At 38.4% G+C, this 16,648-nt stretch overlaps 2 protein-coding genes across 2 annotated transcripts; both read left to right on the top strand.

Moving 5' to 3' along the window:
* Positions 1-67: 67 nt before the first annotated feature.
* Positions 68-5,499, top strand: vps28 (VPS28 subunit of ESCRT-I). The gene is made up of 10 exons (XM_039820486.1): positions 68-164; positions 1,552-1,615; positions 1,738-1,766; positions 2,032-2,069; positions 2,267-2,356; positions 2,460-2,565; positions 2,712-2,813; positions 3,209-3,262; positions 3,341-3,432; positions 4,304-5,499. The coding sequence occupies exons 2-10, from the start codon at positions 1,576-1,578 to the stop codon at positions 4,422-4,424; spliced, it is 672 nt and encodes a 223-aa protein (XP_039676420.1). The 5' UTR covers positions 68-164; positions 1,552-1,575; the 3' UTR covers positions 4,425-5,499.
* Positions 5,500-6,183: 684 nt separating this feature from the next.
* On the top strand, positions 6,184-16,642 carry mapk15 (mitogen-activated protein kinase 15). Its single transcript, XM_039820457.1, has 15 exons — positions 6,184-6,650; positions 6,984-7,133; positions 8,568-8,666; positions 9,228-9,257; positions 10,155-10,245; positions 10,535-10,665; positions 11,453-11,616; positions 11,806-11,945; positions 12,028-12,085; positions 12,882-13,019; positions 13,232-13,337; positions 13,479-13,797; positions 14,893-15,023; positions 15,140-15,292; positions 15,632-16,642. Exons 2-15 carry the CDS (start codon positions 7,044-7,046, stop codon positions 15,824-15,826), a joined length of 1,845 nt encoding a protein of 614 aa, XP_039676391.1. The 5' UTR covers positions 6,184-6,650; positions 6,984-7,043; the 3' UTR covers positions 15,827-16,642.
* Positions 16,643-16,648: the final 6 nt, after the last annotated feature.

The raw sequence follows: 16,648 nt of genomic DNA, 5'->3' as shown, positions 1-16,648 counted from the left end.
GATATGAATAGCCTTAATAAAGAGTACATATGTTTGATACACCAGTAATAATCTTAAAATGTATTAATGTTTAGTGAGGCACAATGGACACCTAATATTTTGACGTCTGCGGGTCCTTGCAGGAAGGTGTGTTTACATTGACGTCACAGCAGTTTGCCGAAAGGGTAAGTAAAGTGTCTTTTAATTTCGTTGATTAAACACTGATATTAAGAAATGCTGCCGGATTCTTACCTGTTACCACAATAATGGTCACTAATACAAACTTCAGTGTTCACAAACAACTACCTGTATGGCCCAGTTATAATAAATCTTTAAGGAAGTGCTTACAAGCTAGCCTCGACAGCTAACTTCGGGCTCGCTATTTGTGCAAAACAAATATTGAAGGCTGATGATCAGCTTTCTTTAGCTAAAAGGTTTTCCCTTTAGCTTATTCTCCGTGAATCAGCAAATACCTGGAGTAAAACAACGTTTTTTAACTCAGCGCGGCAGCATTGTACGCTTTTGTATTGTTGTAGCCAACCTGTACTTTCGGACTTATGTTCTAAACAGCAAACACAGTCTGCCTTTTCATATGGTAACACTTATATGGTGTTAATCAGTTAAATTGAGAATAACGAACGTCAGGATGTCGAACCATTAAGCTGGATTTAAAAGAAACTAAGGTTAAGAATTATTTCTGATATGTCCCTTTTTAAAATTATTTTAACATAATTTGAACCTGACTGGTGGGGACCTGTGTAACTTGATCCAGTTAATTTTATTAAGTTGCAGAGCTATACATGCCTCCTAACACTTGCCTGGGTTTCCCTCAGGAAAGTGATTAGTCGTGGTGACAAGCCACCTAAATCCTGATCCATCTCTCATGGCCCTAAACAACAGCCACACTTATTATTATTTAGCACTTGCTGTGTAAAATTGCACATATGATATTCTTTCCTTAAGTTTTTTACTTTGTAAAAGTATTAATGTTTTATGATACTAGTGAAGGGTTCAAACCTTGCCTGATATAATATATAACAATTTTGTTTCTAAATACTTTATTGTCTATACTATATGTATGTTTCTTGTCTATGCACCAAAACACCAAATCAAATTCCTTGTATGTGAAAACCTACCTGGCAATAAACCAGATTCTGATTCTGATACCAAAAAGTGGTAGATCTTGTAAACCATTTGTGGCTTGGAAGTTGTATTAACGGTGTTTCAGTCTAACCGTGCTCTCCTTGGATCTTATCAATATTAAATGCTAAAAGTGATAATCCAGAAAATGTCTTCTATTCATTCTAAATACCATTGAGCACTGTTTCTGTTGTTACACTACCCTGCAGTATAAAAAAGACAAGTTCCTTAATTTAAGACACATTTAATATCAATAATACTTTGAGAGAAACTCACCTATAAGTCAGGACAGTCCCTACTACATATAACAACATTTAAAAAAATTGTATTCATTAATAGTGGGAACGTGTTTTGGCTGGTTGTTTTGGTCACAATTATTAGTTATGGTTAATGGTTAGTTATTAGACACATTGTAACTTAAATCTTTTTCAGATCAAGTTCTGATACATCAGCATCATGTTCCATGGAATACCAGTTACAGGAGGTGTGGGAGGAGGTAAGACATTCAAATAAATCTAATGTCTACAATGTTAGTTATTTAAATTGTTCAATCATCCTCCTTTCAACAGTAAATTACAATTAATGTCACTTAAAGCATGTCGTTATTTTTTCCCACAGCTCCTGCCAATAAGCCTGAGTTATATGAGGTAAATGGAACTACTTTTTAATGCTTTAATTAAGGCTTGGCAAATAGTTATTTTAATTTACACCTTAAAAAAACAACCAAATGGAACTAAAATGATCTGATTATTTTCACTTTTTCAAGTTGTTCACTGAACTGTTCCTGGAAGATAACCAAACTTACCATTTTCATGGATGCTACTTCTACAACAAATGTTTCAATCAAACTGAACAAAAAAAATAATTTCATTGCATTAGTGAAGGCCTTCACCACAATTCATGCCTTTTCAGGAGGTGAAATTATACAAGAATGCAAGAGAACGAGAGAAGTAAGTGTCATATATATTACTAATTACTAGCCTATTATGAACACATAGTAACCCAGGTATTTATAAATATATACTTTATTTAGTCTGGAAATCACATTGAGATCAAGATCTCATTTGCAAGTGAGACCTGAGTACAAAGTGAAATATCAAACAAAAACTAGTGTTGTAACACCTCCTTTTTAACCCGGTTTCTGAAGGTATGATAACATGGCAGAGTTGTTCGCTGTCGTCAAGACCCTTCAGGCTCTGGAGAAGGCTTACATCAAAGACTGCGTCACACCTAATGAGTGCGTCTTACTTACGTTTATATTTTGTGTTTAAAAGACTGAACATTCCACCTGTGACTTTGATTGTATGTGTTTATTAAGGTGCAGGAGTTGTCTGTTTCAGGTACACTGCTTCCTGTTCCAGGCTGTTGGTTCAGTATAAGGCTGCTTTTAAACAGGTGCAAGGCTCCGATGTGGGCTCCATTGATGATTTCTGCAGAAAGTACAGAGTGAGTTCTCTTTTGGAGCACAGATGATTTTATGACTCATTTGACTTTGTTTGTAAACATTTTAAAAAATGGGCCATGGAATTGTTCTATCATATTTTTTTAGTTTTTCTTAGTAAGGATGTTACTCTTATCATTTTGTTTCCTAGCTCGACTGCCCACTAGCAATGGAAAGAATCAAGGAGGATCGACCAATCACCATCAAGGATGACAAGGGCAACCTGAACCGCTGCATTGCAGATATAGTTTCTGTACGTCCTCTCTCCTCTCTATCATATTAAACAGTCAGCGCAAATGGGAAGCTTATTTAGGAATTGTGCCAGATTAAAACTTGTTGCAGTCGTATTTAAAAAAAATTAAAAAATAAAAATAAAATAATTGATTTAGTGGTTGAAGTGGTTTCAGGTAATTTGGCAAATCCTGTGGTTACTCATTGAAGAATGTGAATGAGTGTTGCCAGCAATGTCCACTGCCAACTTTGATCTCAACTCATAAAATCCAACAAACTAATAAATCTGTGGACAGGCAGTGTGATTCTGGCAAAGAATGTGTGCCCTGTTTGTGTTGCCGCCAGTAAAAATCATTTTTGTTGTTGGTGATTGTGGAAGTTGGAAAGTATGTTGAGCATTGTCTCATTGTCTTTCAGCTCTTCATCACCGTGATGGACAAGCTGAGACTGGAGATCAGGGCCATGGATGAGGTAAATAAAAAAGTGTAAAACTTACATAACAGACAGACTAAAAACAACTGATTAACTGATTATTTTCTATTGGTCCAGATCCAGCCAGACCTGAGAGAACTGATGGAAACAATGAACAGAATGAGCAACATGCCTCCAGACTCAGAGGCTAAGGACAAAGTCAGCCTCTGGTTAGTTCCACTGGGCCGCCCAGTTTACAGTGTTTATGTTTAGCCTTGTGCCAGTTCAGTGTAGGATGCTTATTTTAGCCACAATGACACACACGTACATGCTTGATGATTGTGTCCACAAGTTAAACTAATACTACTTTCACTGATGAATACTCCTTCAATCCATGTATAATCATTTGCAGTAGACTATTTCTGATGGGTAAATGCTGTGGTGTAACGCGTCAGACAAAAGCTGGGTCTAGAACTGTAGATCTCTATGTGCCAATGCTTAAACAATTAAAATCCTGCTAACTTATTTTATTATATTATATATAGTCAGAATTTATATATAGTCAGAATATATATATATATATATATATATATATATATATATATATATATATATATATATATATATATATATATATATATATATATATTCTGACTATATATAATATATATATATATATATATATATATATATTTTTATATATATAATACTGAGTTTTTTAAGTGGTAGTCGTGTTTAAAATTTATTGTTTTTGTACCTCAGATAGATCAGAGATTGTCGGCCGTTTAAATTTCTAGACGTTTTCGATTATTTTCTCTCTTTATGCGTGGGGCATGGAGCAACATGTACTATTTATTATGTTAAAGCATCTTTGCAGTTGAGAAAAACTGAATTCATGGCTCAGGGGGCTGCAAGTTGACAAGTTGTATTATGAAAATCAATAAGTGGAATTTGACATTTCCTTGACTGCATGTATAACTACTTTTATAATCACGTTTCTACACAGATCCCCAGTAGTGCTAAACTTATGCCAGTCTGTGATAAGTCTTAACAGCTTTGTCCTAACTCTCATCTACCTTGATTTGTATTTGTTCTCATCAGGTTGACCACCCTCAGCAGCATGTCAGCCTCAGATGAGTTGGATGATAATCAGGTGCGCCAGATGCTATTTGATCTGGAGTCAGCCTACAATGCATTCAACCGCTTCCTCCATTCCTCCTAAAGCAGCTGTCCATCATTGATCCATCTGTCTGAAATTCTGACTATATCTATTAATATCTATTAAGTTAAAAAAAGAAACACTCTACTTTCTCTTTCTCGCTATTAGTAGAGAGTGGATTTCTATCTGGGCAGATTTTCTGTCTCATATCTTCCCAATTCTTACCTGCTGTTTGCTTCCTATGTCCTTTATTTATGTTGTGTACTATTCAGACTTCATCGCCTTGCATACTACACTGTGTCTGACTCTGGTACATCCTGCTGCCTGCAGCCTTGCCCACCAGGCCCGCCCTGTGCTGCGATATGCTCCATTGGCCTCTTTTCTAGACAAACCTGTGCGATAAATCCTTTAATATGGCTGTTTATTCTGCCCCAAAACAGTTTACTTCTAACTTTGTACTATAATATCAAAAAGGTCTAATTTTATACTTAAGTTTTGCATAGCACCAACAAAGAAGCATGATACAATTATATTTGGCAAAGTCTGCACATGACAAAAAGGTTGCAACAGCCAAAGACTTTGTATTATTGGAAAGATAAATATTTTTATTTTCTTTTTGGTACCCTAATTCTGTCCAATGCCTGCCACTTGGGGTCAGAGGAGCATTTATTTGTTCTGTATACCATTTCGTTTTTCTATCACCCATATTTTTAGTGCAGAAATCTGAAAAAGTTTTTGTAGATAGAATAAAAGAAGCTGACAGACAGATGTCAGTTAATGGAAAATAAATGCAGCTGAAATAATTGTTTGGACTTTAAGGTAAAAATTGACTTATTCAATGATTATATTGAAACTATGGTGGAAGGACTTGTTTGTGTACATTTTCTAGCCCTTTTTTCTGCTAACCTACCTAATCAATGTTTCCTTAATAATTGAGGGTTTGGCCACGTGAAGTGGGTAAAAGTGAGTTGGACACATCCCATGCTTATTGTGCTTGCTAAATATGTTTCAACCCTCAAACACCATTAGGGGGAACATGTTTATTAAGATGTATCATTGTAAATAATAGTTTTGATTTTTAAACAGGAGCATGTAACACCTTTTTAGAAATAAAGATGAAAATCTACCTCTAACTTCATCTGTGTTGTGCAAATAAGATCAAATTTGTTTAGAGTTTTGTCTATGCAATGTCCAAAACTATTTAACTTGTGACATGTTTAGAAATATAATAAGGGTAGCAAGTGATGTAGAAGAAATTAAGAACTTAATAAAATAGTCAAAAGTAGAAAAGGTTCTCTGAATTAAATGAGTAAATATCTGGTCAAAGAATGAGTAAACAAGACTAAGAATTTGACTGAATGTTCAAATACCCAGCTCTAATACTAACTGGCCACAGGATTTTTGTCTGTTATAATTAGCATAATATAATATATTTTTGTAGGACGGGTCCACAAGACAATAAACACAAGACCCATTTTAAGTCATTAAAATGGGTGATTAGTGGTCATTTCCTATCAAATGTTCTGCTAAGCCCACTTCCTTAGAACTTAACGTCCCCAGTTTGCAATTCAGGGGTTTCTGTTATAAAGCTGTGGTCTCTAAGCCCATGTTCAAATGACTATTCAGTCTTTAGTAAAAGCACATTTGTTTTATTGCTTATTGCTCTGGACGTAATTGTAGACGATCGACCAAAATATGTACTATTTTAGTCTGCACGCAGCACGCCCATCAGTTTTATTTTTTCCCAGGTTAGTCATTTACTTTTGCTGCGGTTTCCTCTCTGAAGTTCCATTTAATATTAATGGGTTAGCCAGTGTAGATCACAGAGGCCTAGTTGACGCACCTTGTTTTCTACTTGCTTGTGAGGACTGGTCCCAACAGCCGTTCATCATCAAACAGACTCAACGAGGAACTTAATTGAAGTTGGAACATTTTGATGAAGGCCATGATGAAAATGTGTACAATTATAACGGAGGTCTTCCTATAATCCCAGCGCCTCAACCATCGTCTACAGCTCTAATGTGCTCGAGAGCCAGATGTCCACCTCTGACTTGTACGAATGAGTGTAGCTCACCGACTGTTTGGTGTAGCAAGAAAGATAGAAAGGTGTTTGTTTTAATTCCCCTTGCGGTGTAGCAGGACGTTATTGTTCTCGCTTATAGAGCCATGGGCGGCTCCTTTAAGAACCCGGCAGCAGCGTATTGGTTACCAGGACGACAAATAATGACAAAACTCTACGGCTCATCTGTTTGCAGCAGCAGTGTGGGAGACGCAGTATCCAAACTTGCAGTAAGAATTGACTTTCATTTTGAAAGATAACAACATATTCTGTACAGTGCAGGTTAAACAGTGTGTTTTCAGTCACTAGCTAGATGAGATAGAGTTTAAAACGAACCTGCTGCTTTTGGACCAACATTGATTGATTGAACAGTTAGGCAACGCGACGTCTGACTACAAGTAACAGAGGGTCGCGTGTGGGTTGCCAGATAAGATACAAAACTACAGAAATTCTCGTTAGTTTCAAGCTGCAGCTCTGACGGAACTGGCGCCACAATTCAGTCCTCTCTACCAACCGTTTTAACACCTGTTTCCTGGACATTCAAGACCAGTAATCTCTTTCAGGAATAATCAAAGTATGGCGATGCTTTCTGCATGAGCAGAGGAACGGACTGTTGAAAGAAAATGAGCAAAAATTATGAATCAACAAATGTGTCTGAGGTGGAGGACCACATTTCTCTGAAGTATGACATCAAGAAGAGACTTGGAAAGGGGGTGAGTGACTTTTTGTCTCTACTGGATTTAATGGAAATTTATTTCCCCCAGGCTACACAATGAATAACAAAACTCCTCATTGCACCTGCATTGAATTGACATGAATCCCTGTTTGCAAAAATGTTGTGAGTTGGCAAACACTTGCTGTTCTGGCAAACGCACCTCTTTACATCAGATTCCTCTGTACATGTATATTTACCACATATTTAAGCCCCCTCTGTACTTTAGCCTTAAGAAAAATTCCTGAAATTTTCCAGACTTAAGATCCTCAGTCAACACCAGTTTTGTAAGCAAGGGATTTATTTACTTTGGCAGGACAAACTCTTTCTTTGCAGATCAGCTGATGTGTGAGGACACTTGTTCCCTTGAGAGTCCAAATCCCTTTTTTCCCCCTCTCCACTAGGGTTGCCACTGGGCTAAAAACTGCCTGCTTTCTTTCCATAGACTGTCCACTGAGACTCACAAATTGCTGCTCTGCTTGCAATGGCCAGGTGGTAACTGCCACGTAGACACGTCATATTGGCTAACTAAACATACCTGAGGGCAGATGTGACTCATGTTACACGGCTGTTGAACCTGTTTACAGTAGAGTGTTGGGATAATAGCGTTCTGTGCGGTGATGCTTCAGGGAGCCAAACAATAGTAAACAGCACTGTGCTAATTGGCTTTAGAGAGACAAGTGCTTTCACAGCAGCAAAAAAAAAAATGCCCTAAAAATGTCTGAATTTATAAACTGTTTTGTTTTGAAACCCAGTTTCCCTGTACATTTTACATCCCTGTCTCTTCTTTTGGAGCCGAGGTTTGACAGATACAACAGTCACCAGAGTCACCAGGGCTCTGATCCACTGCCTCCAGTGACAGTGCTGCTCCTTGTGTCTCTACAATAACAGTGTTATAACAGTGTTCTCTAATGCCCTGCCTCACTGCTGCCTCTGTTATGCTTGACTTCCCCGCCTTCATCAGCACCCTTCCTCTCCCTTCACCACAGACACAGAGGTCATGTCCACACCTGTTCTTCTAGGAATATGATGATCGGCAGTGCATGTTTGTTTATGTTTTAAAAAGGTATTGTGGGTTAAGGCACATACTCATGTTTAGAACTAGGTGTCCTAAGATGGGACATTTTATATGCCAAGAAAAAGCAACCATGTAGAGAAACTCTTGGACAACAGCTGAATGAATTAAACATGGAAAATAAAAGTTATTAAAAACTCAATATTATTAATCCAGTCTCTATTATCTGTATGGAGCAGCTGCTTGGACTTTTTTTTCTAAAATTCATGCTACGGCCCTGACCACAGTGTTTCCCCAATTTAGTTTTCTATATATCTTTTTACCTGCTTGACATCCTGCAGTTAAAACTATACTAATGCTTGACAGAATATAAGCCACCTCCTGCATGGACCTGATACCAGTATGTTGTATCTCTTTCAGGCTTATGGCATTGTATGGAAAGCAGTTGACAGACAGACAGGCGAGGTTGTAGCTGTAAAGAAGATCTTTGACGCCTTCAGGAACAGGACAGATGCCCAGGTGTGTGCTTGATGTGACAATGAAGTAAAGTCATTATTGTACCCTGTTAATGTTATTCATATCTTAATGTCATATCTATGTAGCCTAATGGTTCCCAACCTTTTTGGTATGTGACCCCTTAGAAATTAAGCAATGACAACTTGCACCCCCTTGTCAATGGTTGCATACGACAACTGGTTCAGCCCAATTTAACCAAAAAGGGATTATTTAAATACAATTTCTGAAGAGGTCAAATTATCTAGCAATACACAATACACAAGGTAGCAATTACTGGAAGGTATTAAAAAGATAAATATAATTTTGTGTGGCAAATTTGTTTTTCTTCTTTCCTATTCTGATAATTGTCTCACAGTGGTTTCCAAATTGGCTCATTCAGGGGCAGGGATAGACTACCCCCTGTGCAACCCCACTTTATAATGCTGGAATTGCCCCTGGGCTCACTTGCCTGTTTCAAAAGAAAGACAAGTTTGGCTAATGATTAAATGGAACAGGAGGCTTGTGTGTGCTGAGTTTATTGCCTGGCATGTTCATATCCTAATTGTCATTTTCTTCCTTTTGCAGCGGACATTCAGGGAAATAATGTTCCTCCAGGTAACAATTATAATTGTGTTTGAGCGAAAAATAATGGCCAACTGACATACTTTCATTCTTTTAAATTTAAGTCCCTAAGGTTAATCATTTCGGTCCCACTTTTCTACATTTTGTTTTCATCATTTCTGTCTTTGTCCTGTATGTTTCTGAATAAATGTACAAACTATTAGGGACACTTCATGATATACAGTGATTGTTGTGTCTGAGGATACTGCACCTACTCTAACTCTTTAGTCAGTGAATGAGCTCCATCTCCAATTCTACAAAAAAGTGCCAACTCAATAACAGGAAAATTCAATTTATACTCCTTTTTTTAACGCATTTACAGATAAATTGCTGTATTTTGAAAGTCTGCTCCACTGATGCTGCTACAGTAGTTGTGCTATGCCCTTCCTACTCTTGCACTGTTTATTTTTCCATTACTGTTTCGTCAAAGTGAATTGCTTTATAAATAAAAACATGCTGGAAACAGATTTTTCAGCTGTTTAGTTTCCTGTGTGAAACCCATTGAGCAATGACACTGCTGATGCAGCATGGTAAAAATTCAACCGTAGAAAACTTCAACTTTATTATTATTATTCAGAAGATTAACAAGGAACAGCAAAAATGTACTACTCACTTTGCTTTATATCAACACATTGACTCTTTATCTGCCGACCTACATACTGTACGTGCAACTTTCAGCTGTGCCTTTGCCCTCTAATCAGCTGTTATCATCTTCTAGTGCTATTCCAGGTGTTGTGGTAATGGGGTTTACAGTGACCAATATGTAATCTCTTTTACATAAAACTTTCCCTGTTGTGTACTTTACACAATACCTGCCCGTTGTTATAGGTCAAACAGTAGTCAGGATTTTGTTTGTGTTTATGTTACTAAAAATCTCCTTTCTGTGTGCAGGAGTTTGGAGATCATCCCAACATCGTCAAACTTCTAAATGTCGTCAGAGCTCAAAATGATAAAGACATTTACCTCATCTTTGAATACATGGGTGAGTGTTTGGAAGAGTGTGTGTGTGTGTGTGTGTGTGTGTGTGTGTGTGTGTGTGTGTGTGTGTGTGTGTGTGTGTGTGTGTGTGTGTGTGTGTGTGTGTGTGTGTGTGTGTGTGTCCTCTCTGCGCCTGGTTGAAAATCATTGTGTATGTGATTATGGAGGAGCATGTGTTTAGCAACTCTATTCCAAAATCACAAATAACTGACAACAATTTACTGTTCAATCTTTGGTAGATGTTAATGTTTCAGTTGTATTATCATCCACTTTTGCTTTCTGCTTTGTACCAGATACCGACCTGCATGCAGTGATAAAGAAAGGTACTCTGCTGAAGGACATCCACAAACGTTATGTGATGCACCAGCTCTTCAAAGCTATCAAATACCTGCATTCAGGAAATGTTATCCACAGGGACCAAAAGGTACGCCAGGTGGAGAATATAAAGAATTAGTCATGAATATATTTATTGGTATCATAAGTATATTTTTGGAATTAAAAAACATATCAGAGTAACAAAATGTGCTCTTATTTTGATTAAAATAAATCCAACTCATATTGCTGCACATATTAATGATTTCCTTTATCTTTGTTTTGTGGTTGCTGAATACTTTCTCGATTTAATAATAATCATTTTGGTCAATTCATTTTCTGAAAATAGCGAAAGATGCAAGTTACAATTTCCTAAAGCCCAAGTTGAGGTCTTCAAATTGCTTGTTTTGTTCGACCAACAGTCCAAAATCAAATGGTATTTAGTCTACGCTGATATAAAACAGAAAAGCAGAAAGTCCTCACAATGAAGAAGCTGTAACCAATGAATGTTTGGCATTTTTGCTCCAAAAAAAAAAAAGACTTTAAGGATGAATAGATTATCAAAGTAGTTGCAGTTGATCAAACAATAGAATAATTGTCTTAGCCCTAATGTAAATCTAAGCCATTTTTTCCAAAACACTGTCTTCATGTAATCACTTTCAGTAACACTTCAACAAGTCTGCAGGATATTTGCTGACATGGCTACACAAAACGGCTTCTGATCCTAGAGCCTAGAATTTCATCCCTCCTTCTCTCCTATTTGTCTGCTATTCCAACTCGGTTCATTTCTGTTCTCATACCTTGGTCGACCTGCTCGATTTGACCTCTCTGTAAATAAGTGAAAACCAAACTATTGTTGCCCCTGTGAAGAATGTTTCTCTTGTCTGTGTTTCCAACAGCCATCCAACGTGCTGCTGGACACCGACTGTGTAGTCAAGCTGTGTGATTTCGGCTTGGCCAGATCACTCAACCAGATCCAAGAGGACAGTGGGAATCCAGCACTGACGGAGTACGTGGCGACGCGGTGGTACCGAGCTCCTGAGATCCTGCTGGGATCCACGAGGTATCAGCTGTGATGAGCATCTGTTAGTCAGTATCTGTACTACATCTTCTTCTTGTGCTCGTCCTTCACAGCAGTTGATTTAACAGTGATGAAGAAGGCAACATTTGAAACATTTTAATTCAGAGAAGAGAATACTTCTTTGGAAACATTAGTGTACCAGACTGTAAGAGGAATACATCTTGTCCAAAGGTACACTAAAGGCGTGGACATGTGGAGCCTTGGCTGTATCCTGGGAGAGATGCTGCTGGGAAAAGCCCTGTTCCCCGGGACATCCACCATAAACCAAATAGAGAAGATCATGAGTGCCATACCCCACCCCAGCCCAGAAGGTGATTAAAGAAATCATACTTTAATTTTAGTAATTGACAACCTTCATCACTATGAATTAATTAAATGCATTTTAATTTTCAGATATTCTCGCAATCAAGTCTGAATACGGATCTTCTGTCATTCAGAGAATGTTACTAAAGTAAGGAAAAATAATATTATTATTCATGTTGTGAAAATGTATCAATGGAGAGGTTCTTTATATGTACATGTAAATCTAAATAAACAATAATGCATCTGTTGAATTTCACTTAGTCAACTCACATGTATTACTTTGTTTATATGTGAACACAGAGTGTGCACAGTTGCTGATGATGCTAGGCTTCTTTCTGTCCTTGTCACTCCTGGGACAGAGCTAGTTTTGGGAGTGACGATAACACATTTCCTTCCTTCCATTGGGAAGACTGTTATCAGAACATGCAAGTGGAAGTGGGGTTGATTACCAGCTCAGAGAGCAGGAGCAGTGATTGTTGCAGAGATGCAATGATGCAGCAGTGACAAAGCAAAATCATAGACTAATCTAATCTATCTAAATCTACTAACTAATAAGCTTCAAAAGGCCACTTTGTTAAAAAAGGTGTGTTGGATATGCACACAGACACACGCAAACACACACACACACACACACACACACACACACTAATACACACATTCCACTGCCTTTCTTCCACCTGCTGCTTTTTTGTATTTAAAGGGAAACTCCACCTATTTTACACATTAAAGTCGGTTTACAGGTCTTGGGGAGTACTACTACATATGTGAAAGAAGTTCTCCGAGCAAATAGTTGCATTGTGGGTAATGTAGGCGCCAGGTTTTGACAAGGAAGACAAATGCATGGAATAAAAAATGTAACTGTACAACACAAGTCTGACGATGTTACAGCAGTGCAATGCTAAATCTCTACAGGAGCCTTTAAAATCTCACCCTTCCTTCACCAGACCACAGGTGCCTTTGGAGGATCTTCTCCAGTTGTCTGTGCCTCCTGATGCTCTGGACCTGTTGAAAGGCTTGCTAGTTTTCAACCCAGACAAGCGGCTCACTGCTGAGCAAGCCCTCCAACACCCATATGTAGCCAGGTATGAAGAATCTGAAGAATTCAGATTAGTTAGGATGAGTAGCTGTGGTTTCCCACAAAGAGATTGTAGAGATGTTATTTTTTTTTTCTTCTCTTTTGTTTGCTTAGTTGAACAGTTAAAATAACTTATTCTGAATGCTTTGACCAAAATTTGTATCATAACTTTATTACTATTTTGTGCTATAATTTATTTAAATGTTTCTGTCTCTTGAGGTTTCATAATCCAGCCAGGGAGCCAGCTCTCAACTATGATGTAGTGCTGCCAGTGGATGATGATGTACAATTATCTGTTGTTCAGTACCGCAACAAACTTTATGAGGTACAAAATGATTCATAAATGTTCAGAAAGCAACATTGATTTTAATCTTTACACAGTAGACCACATTACATACAAGTGTATTGCAAAAATATTATAATACAGTATATAATACCCTAATTGTCCTCTGTTTCTAACCTGCAGATGATACTGGAAAGGAGAACTAATCAGGGGGTGCTAAGGCTGATCCACCCAAAGGATGGAGGCTGTGTCAGTAGCATTGAGAAGCCCCATGTGAAGGACAAAGTAGAGAAGGACCCGGTGGCAGTGAATGGGTGTGGTGACCGCGGAGGGAAAACGCAACATGAAAAGACTAAAGAGACAAACGACATTCCTTCCCATACAGGCGTCACCAAACCTGGGCCTGTGAACGTGTCAACCCCACCTGCTGTGGAGAAGACGAGTCCATTATCTAGTCCTGGCTTGGGAAAACTCACATATAACCCCATCACACATGCCCCAAGTATGTCTGAATTTTATTTTTCGCCACAGGACTGGGTATCGAACCGTAGTACTTTTTTGGTACTGATTAAAATATGTTCATATTACATTATTAAAAAAAACAATGTTCTGTTTAGATTTGTAATCTTGCATTTTAGTTAAGAAAAGTTTTTAGACAAAGTTTAGACAGATTTAACATTTGAGAACCTTGACTTCTGAATGAAAGTGATAGGTTTGGTGTAAAACATTTTTATATTTCTTAAAGCTGCAGTAGGTAAGATTGTGAAGAGTCAGGACTTTGCCAAAAAAATTGAACATCGACAACTTCTCAGTCCCTCCTCCCTTTCTGCTGCAGCCCAAACCGTCTCCTAAGCCCCTCCCACACAACGGAGTTTGACAGAACTGCCGGCATGTCAGACAGACAACATGTTCAACAACTAAACACCAACACAACGTTAACTTTACTCACCAACAGTAAAACGATGCTAACTAACAGGCTACCGTTAGCCATTTCAGCATCATATCAGACCGACCACTGTGCTAACGTTACTATCATCCTCACCAACGTAGCTTTGTGGACTTTTGACTACTAATAACCAAGTGAAAGATAAATCATTCATGGTAATTATGTTACCTGTTGAGAAGAAATGTGGCTACATCTGCATCGTTCTTCAGATCTTTAAAATCCCGGAGCTCACGCCACCTCTGAAAAGCCACTCCATTATTCACGGAGTTTTGGAAAACCTTCCTGCAGCTCGTGCGCGGGGAGGGGGGAGGGGAGAACGCTATATATGCGTGTGCCTGAGCAGTGATTGACTGGCAGATAGACCACCCCTGTGGCCCTGATTGGAGAAAATCGACCGGGAGCGGTGGAATTTTGCCAATGGCACTACAGGCTGTAGGAGGTGCCAGAGGAGCTGTCTTTTTTTTTTTTTTTTACATAATTCATGTAGTTCTACTGGAACATAGGGTCAGTTTCAGCAAATAGGACAGAAAGTTAGTTTTATAAGACTTACCTACTGCATCTTTAAAATAAGGTATTTAAAAAGTATTGTTTTGTTAAGTCCCATGCCTTCACAGTGAAAGGTAGAAAACACAAACTCTTTTCTTCATTCAGATGGTTTTGTTCGGAGTCCAGCTGGTCCTCCTAATTACTACCCCTCCACTGCAGCCAACAGGAAACTAGTGGGACAGACCTGTAATGGAGGTGCAACAACATCACCAACAGAGGGCACCAACACTGACGCAGTAAGCAACCGACCTCAGTCTACTTCCTTTTTTTAAGTTTTGTTTTCTCTCCTACTCATGATCTCTCTGTGACTCACCCTGTATGTTGCTCTCTCTCTTACCCCTACCCTCACTAGACCATGGACCAGATTCTCCGGCGAGGTCGCTCAGCCCCTGTGACCCACAACCGCTCCTTCTCCTTGACCCTTAACCAAACCCAGAACAACCCGTTGGTTCGCCAAGATGAGCCATCCCTGTCCTCTGGGCTATATGTCACATCTGCACGCTTGGTTAGTCCACCACACCTCAGGACATGTAAAATATGACTCAATGCCAGGATGCAATTTCAGCCTATTTAAATGCTTGATGAAATATTGATTGCAAATCTACCAGCCACCTGCATATTTTACCAGCATTTGGCTGGTAGGTGGTGCTAATTTTGAACCCTGCATAGAATGCATGAAAATATATGGATATGTTAAAGCTTGGTGGCTTGGTGGCTTGATAGATAGATAGATAGATAGATAGATAGATAGATAGATAGATAGATAGATAGATAGATAGATAGATAGATAGATAGATTGGCTGGCTGTCATGGCATGTCTAACGTTCTTTCTCTTTCCATGCAGAACCAGCGCTCCACCTCTCAGGTTCGTGAGGCTCTGCCACCGACACGGTTCAGCAAGAAAGTATTTCAGAGTAACTGTAATGTGGCTGCTGCAGGCGACCCTCGAGCCAAACTGGGCAGCTATTCCCAGGCCTATGGTACCATCAACAAGACTGAATTGGACAATCTGCTTCGAAGCCGTCCTTACAACCAGTAACTGCTGTCATGTCACGTGTTTCAACACTCAAGATTTGCACAAGTATGTTAGGCACAAGGAAAACTGAAAGACAACTTGAAGAAAAAAAAAAAACCTGAAGACTCTTACACCTCTTGTATACTATGTAAATTGTATCCACAGAGACATGTCTATCGCTGTCTGAGTCTGTAAAAATTCCACTGACTTTATATTGCATTTATCGAATTGTACCAGCAATTCATGAACATATGTATATACTATATGTTGCTTCAAAAAGTTTTAATTCAACAAGGCTGGATTACCAACCAGGTAAACCCCAGAACTTCAGGGGCCCTGAAGGCCCATTTTAGGTGTCAGTAGGTTTGTGGTCATTTACAAATTTCTTTGGGAACATTCACCTTTTTAGTACATTATCATCGGAAATGTTGACTTGGCTACCGGTCTATCCATAGAGAGAGATTCACATGCTAAATATTCCTAAATACATTTGTGTTCTAAGTAAGTATCACAAACAGTAAGCCCCTGCTGATAATTGCCCACAAATACTTTTTGCCCCGGGGCACACTACATGGTCAAACCAGCCATGATTTTTCATGTTGATCTATGTAGCTAATGACCTATTGGCTTAATGGTTTATGTACATTAAACCAGTTGGTTTCAGATAATATGCAATATATAATATGCAAATAGTTTAAACAAGGAATTGTTTACAATTGTGTACAGAAAGAAAACGATTAGTGTTTCTTGATTCTAGTTTATAATGTTGGATGTTGACATGGATGACTGTGACAACAGGCCACCATAAGGTTTAATAATAAACCGAGGTGGAAATACTCAGCTCCT

This window comes from Perca fluviatilis, chromosome 13, assembly GCF_010015445.1.
Source record: "Perca fluviatilis chromosome 13, GENO_Pfluv_1.0, whole genome shotgun sequence".
NCBI lineage: Eukaryota > Metazoa > Chordata > Actinopteri > Perciformes > Percidae > Perca > Perca fluviatilis.
This window is presented reverse-complemented; position numbering and strand designations above follow the sequence as displayed.

Bases quoted from the DNA above. Each gene is read 5' to 3' on its own strand.
- vps28 (XM_039820486.1), top strand. From the start codon at position 1,576: ATGTTCCATGGAATACCAGTTACAGGAGGTGTGGGAGGAG. The intron at 3,263-3,340 runs GTAAATAAAAAA...CTATTGGTCCAG, and splicing joins AGATCAGGGCCATGGATGAG to ATCCAGCCAGACCTGAGAGA. The intron at 3,433-4,303 runs GTTAGTTCCACT...TGTTCTCATCAG, and splicing joins AAGGACAAAGTCAGCCTCTG to GTTGACCACCCTCAGCAGCA.
- mapk15 (XM_039820457.1), top strand. From the start codon at position 7,044: ATGAGCAAAAATTATGAATCAACAAATGTGTCTGAGGTGGAGGACCAC. The intron at 10,666-11,452 runs GTACGCCAGGTG...TGTTTCCAACAG, and splicing joins TTATCCACAGGGACCAAAAG to CCATCCAACGTGCTGCTGGA. The intron at 13,338-13,478 runs GTACAAAATGAT...TCTAACCTGCAG, and splicing joins ACCGCAACAAACTTTATGAG to ATGATACTGGAAAGGAGAAC.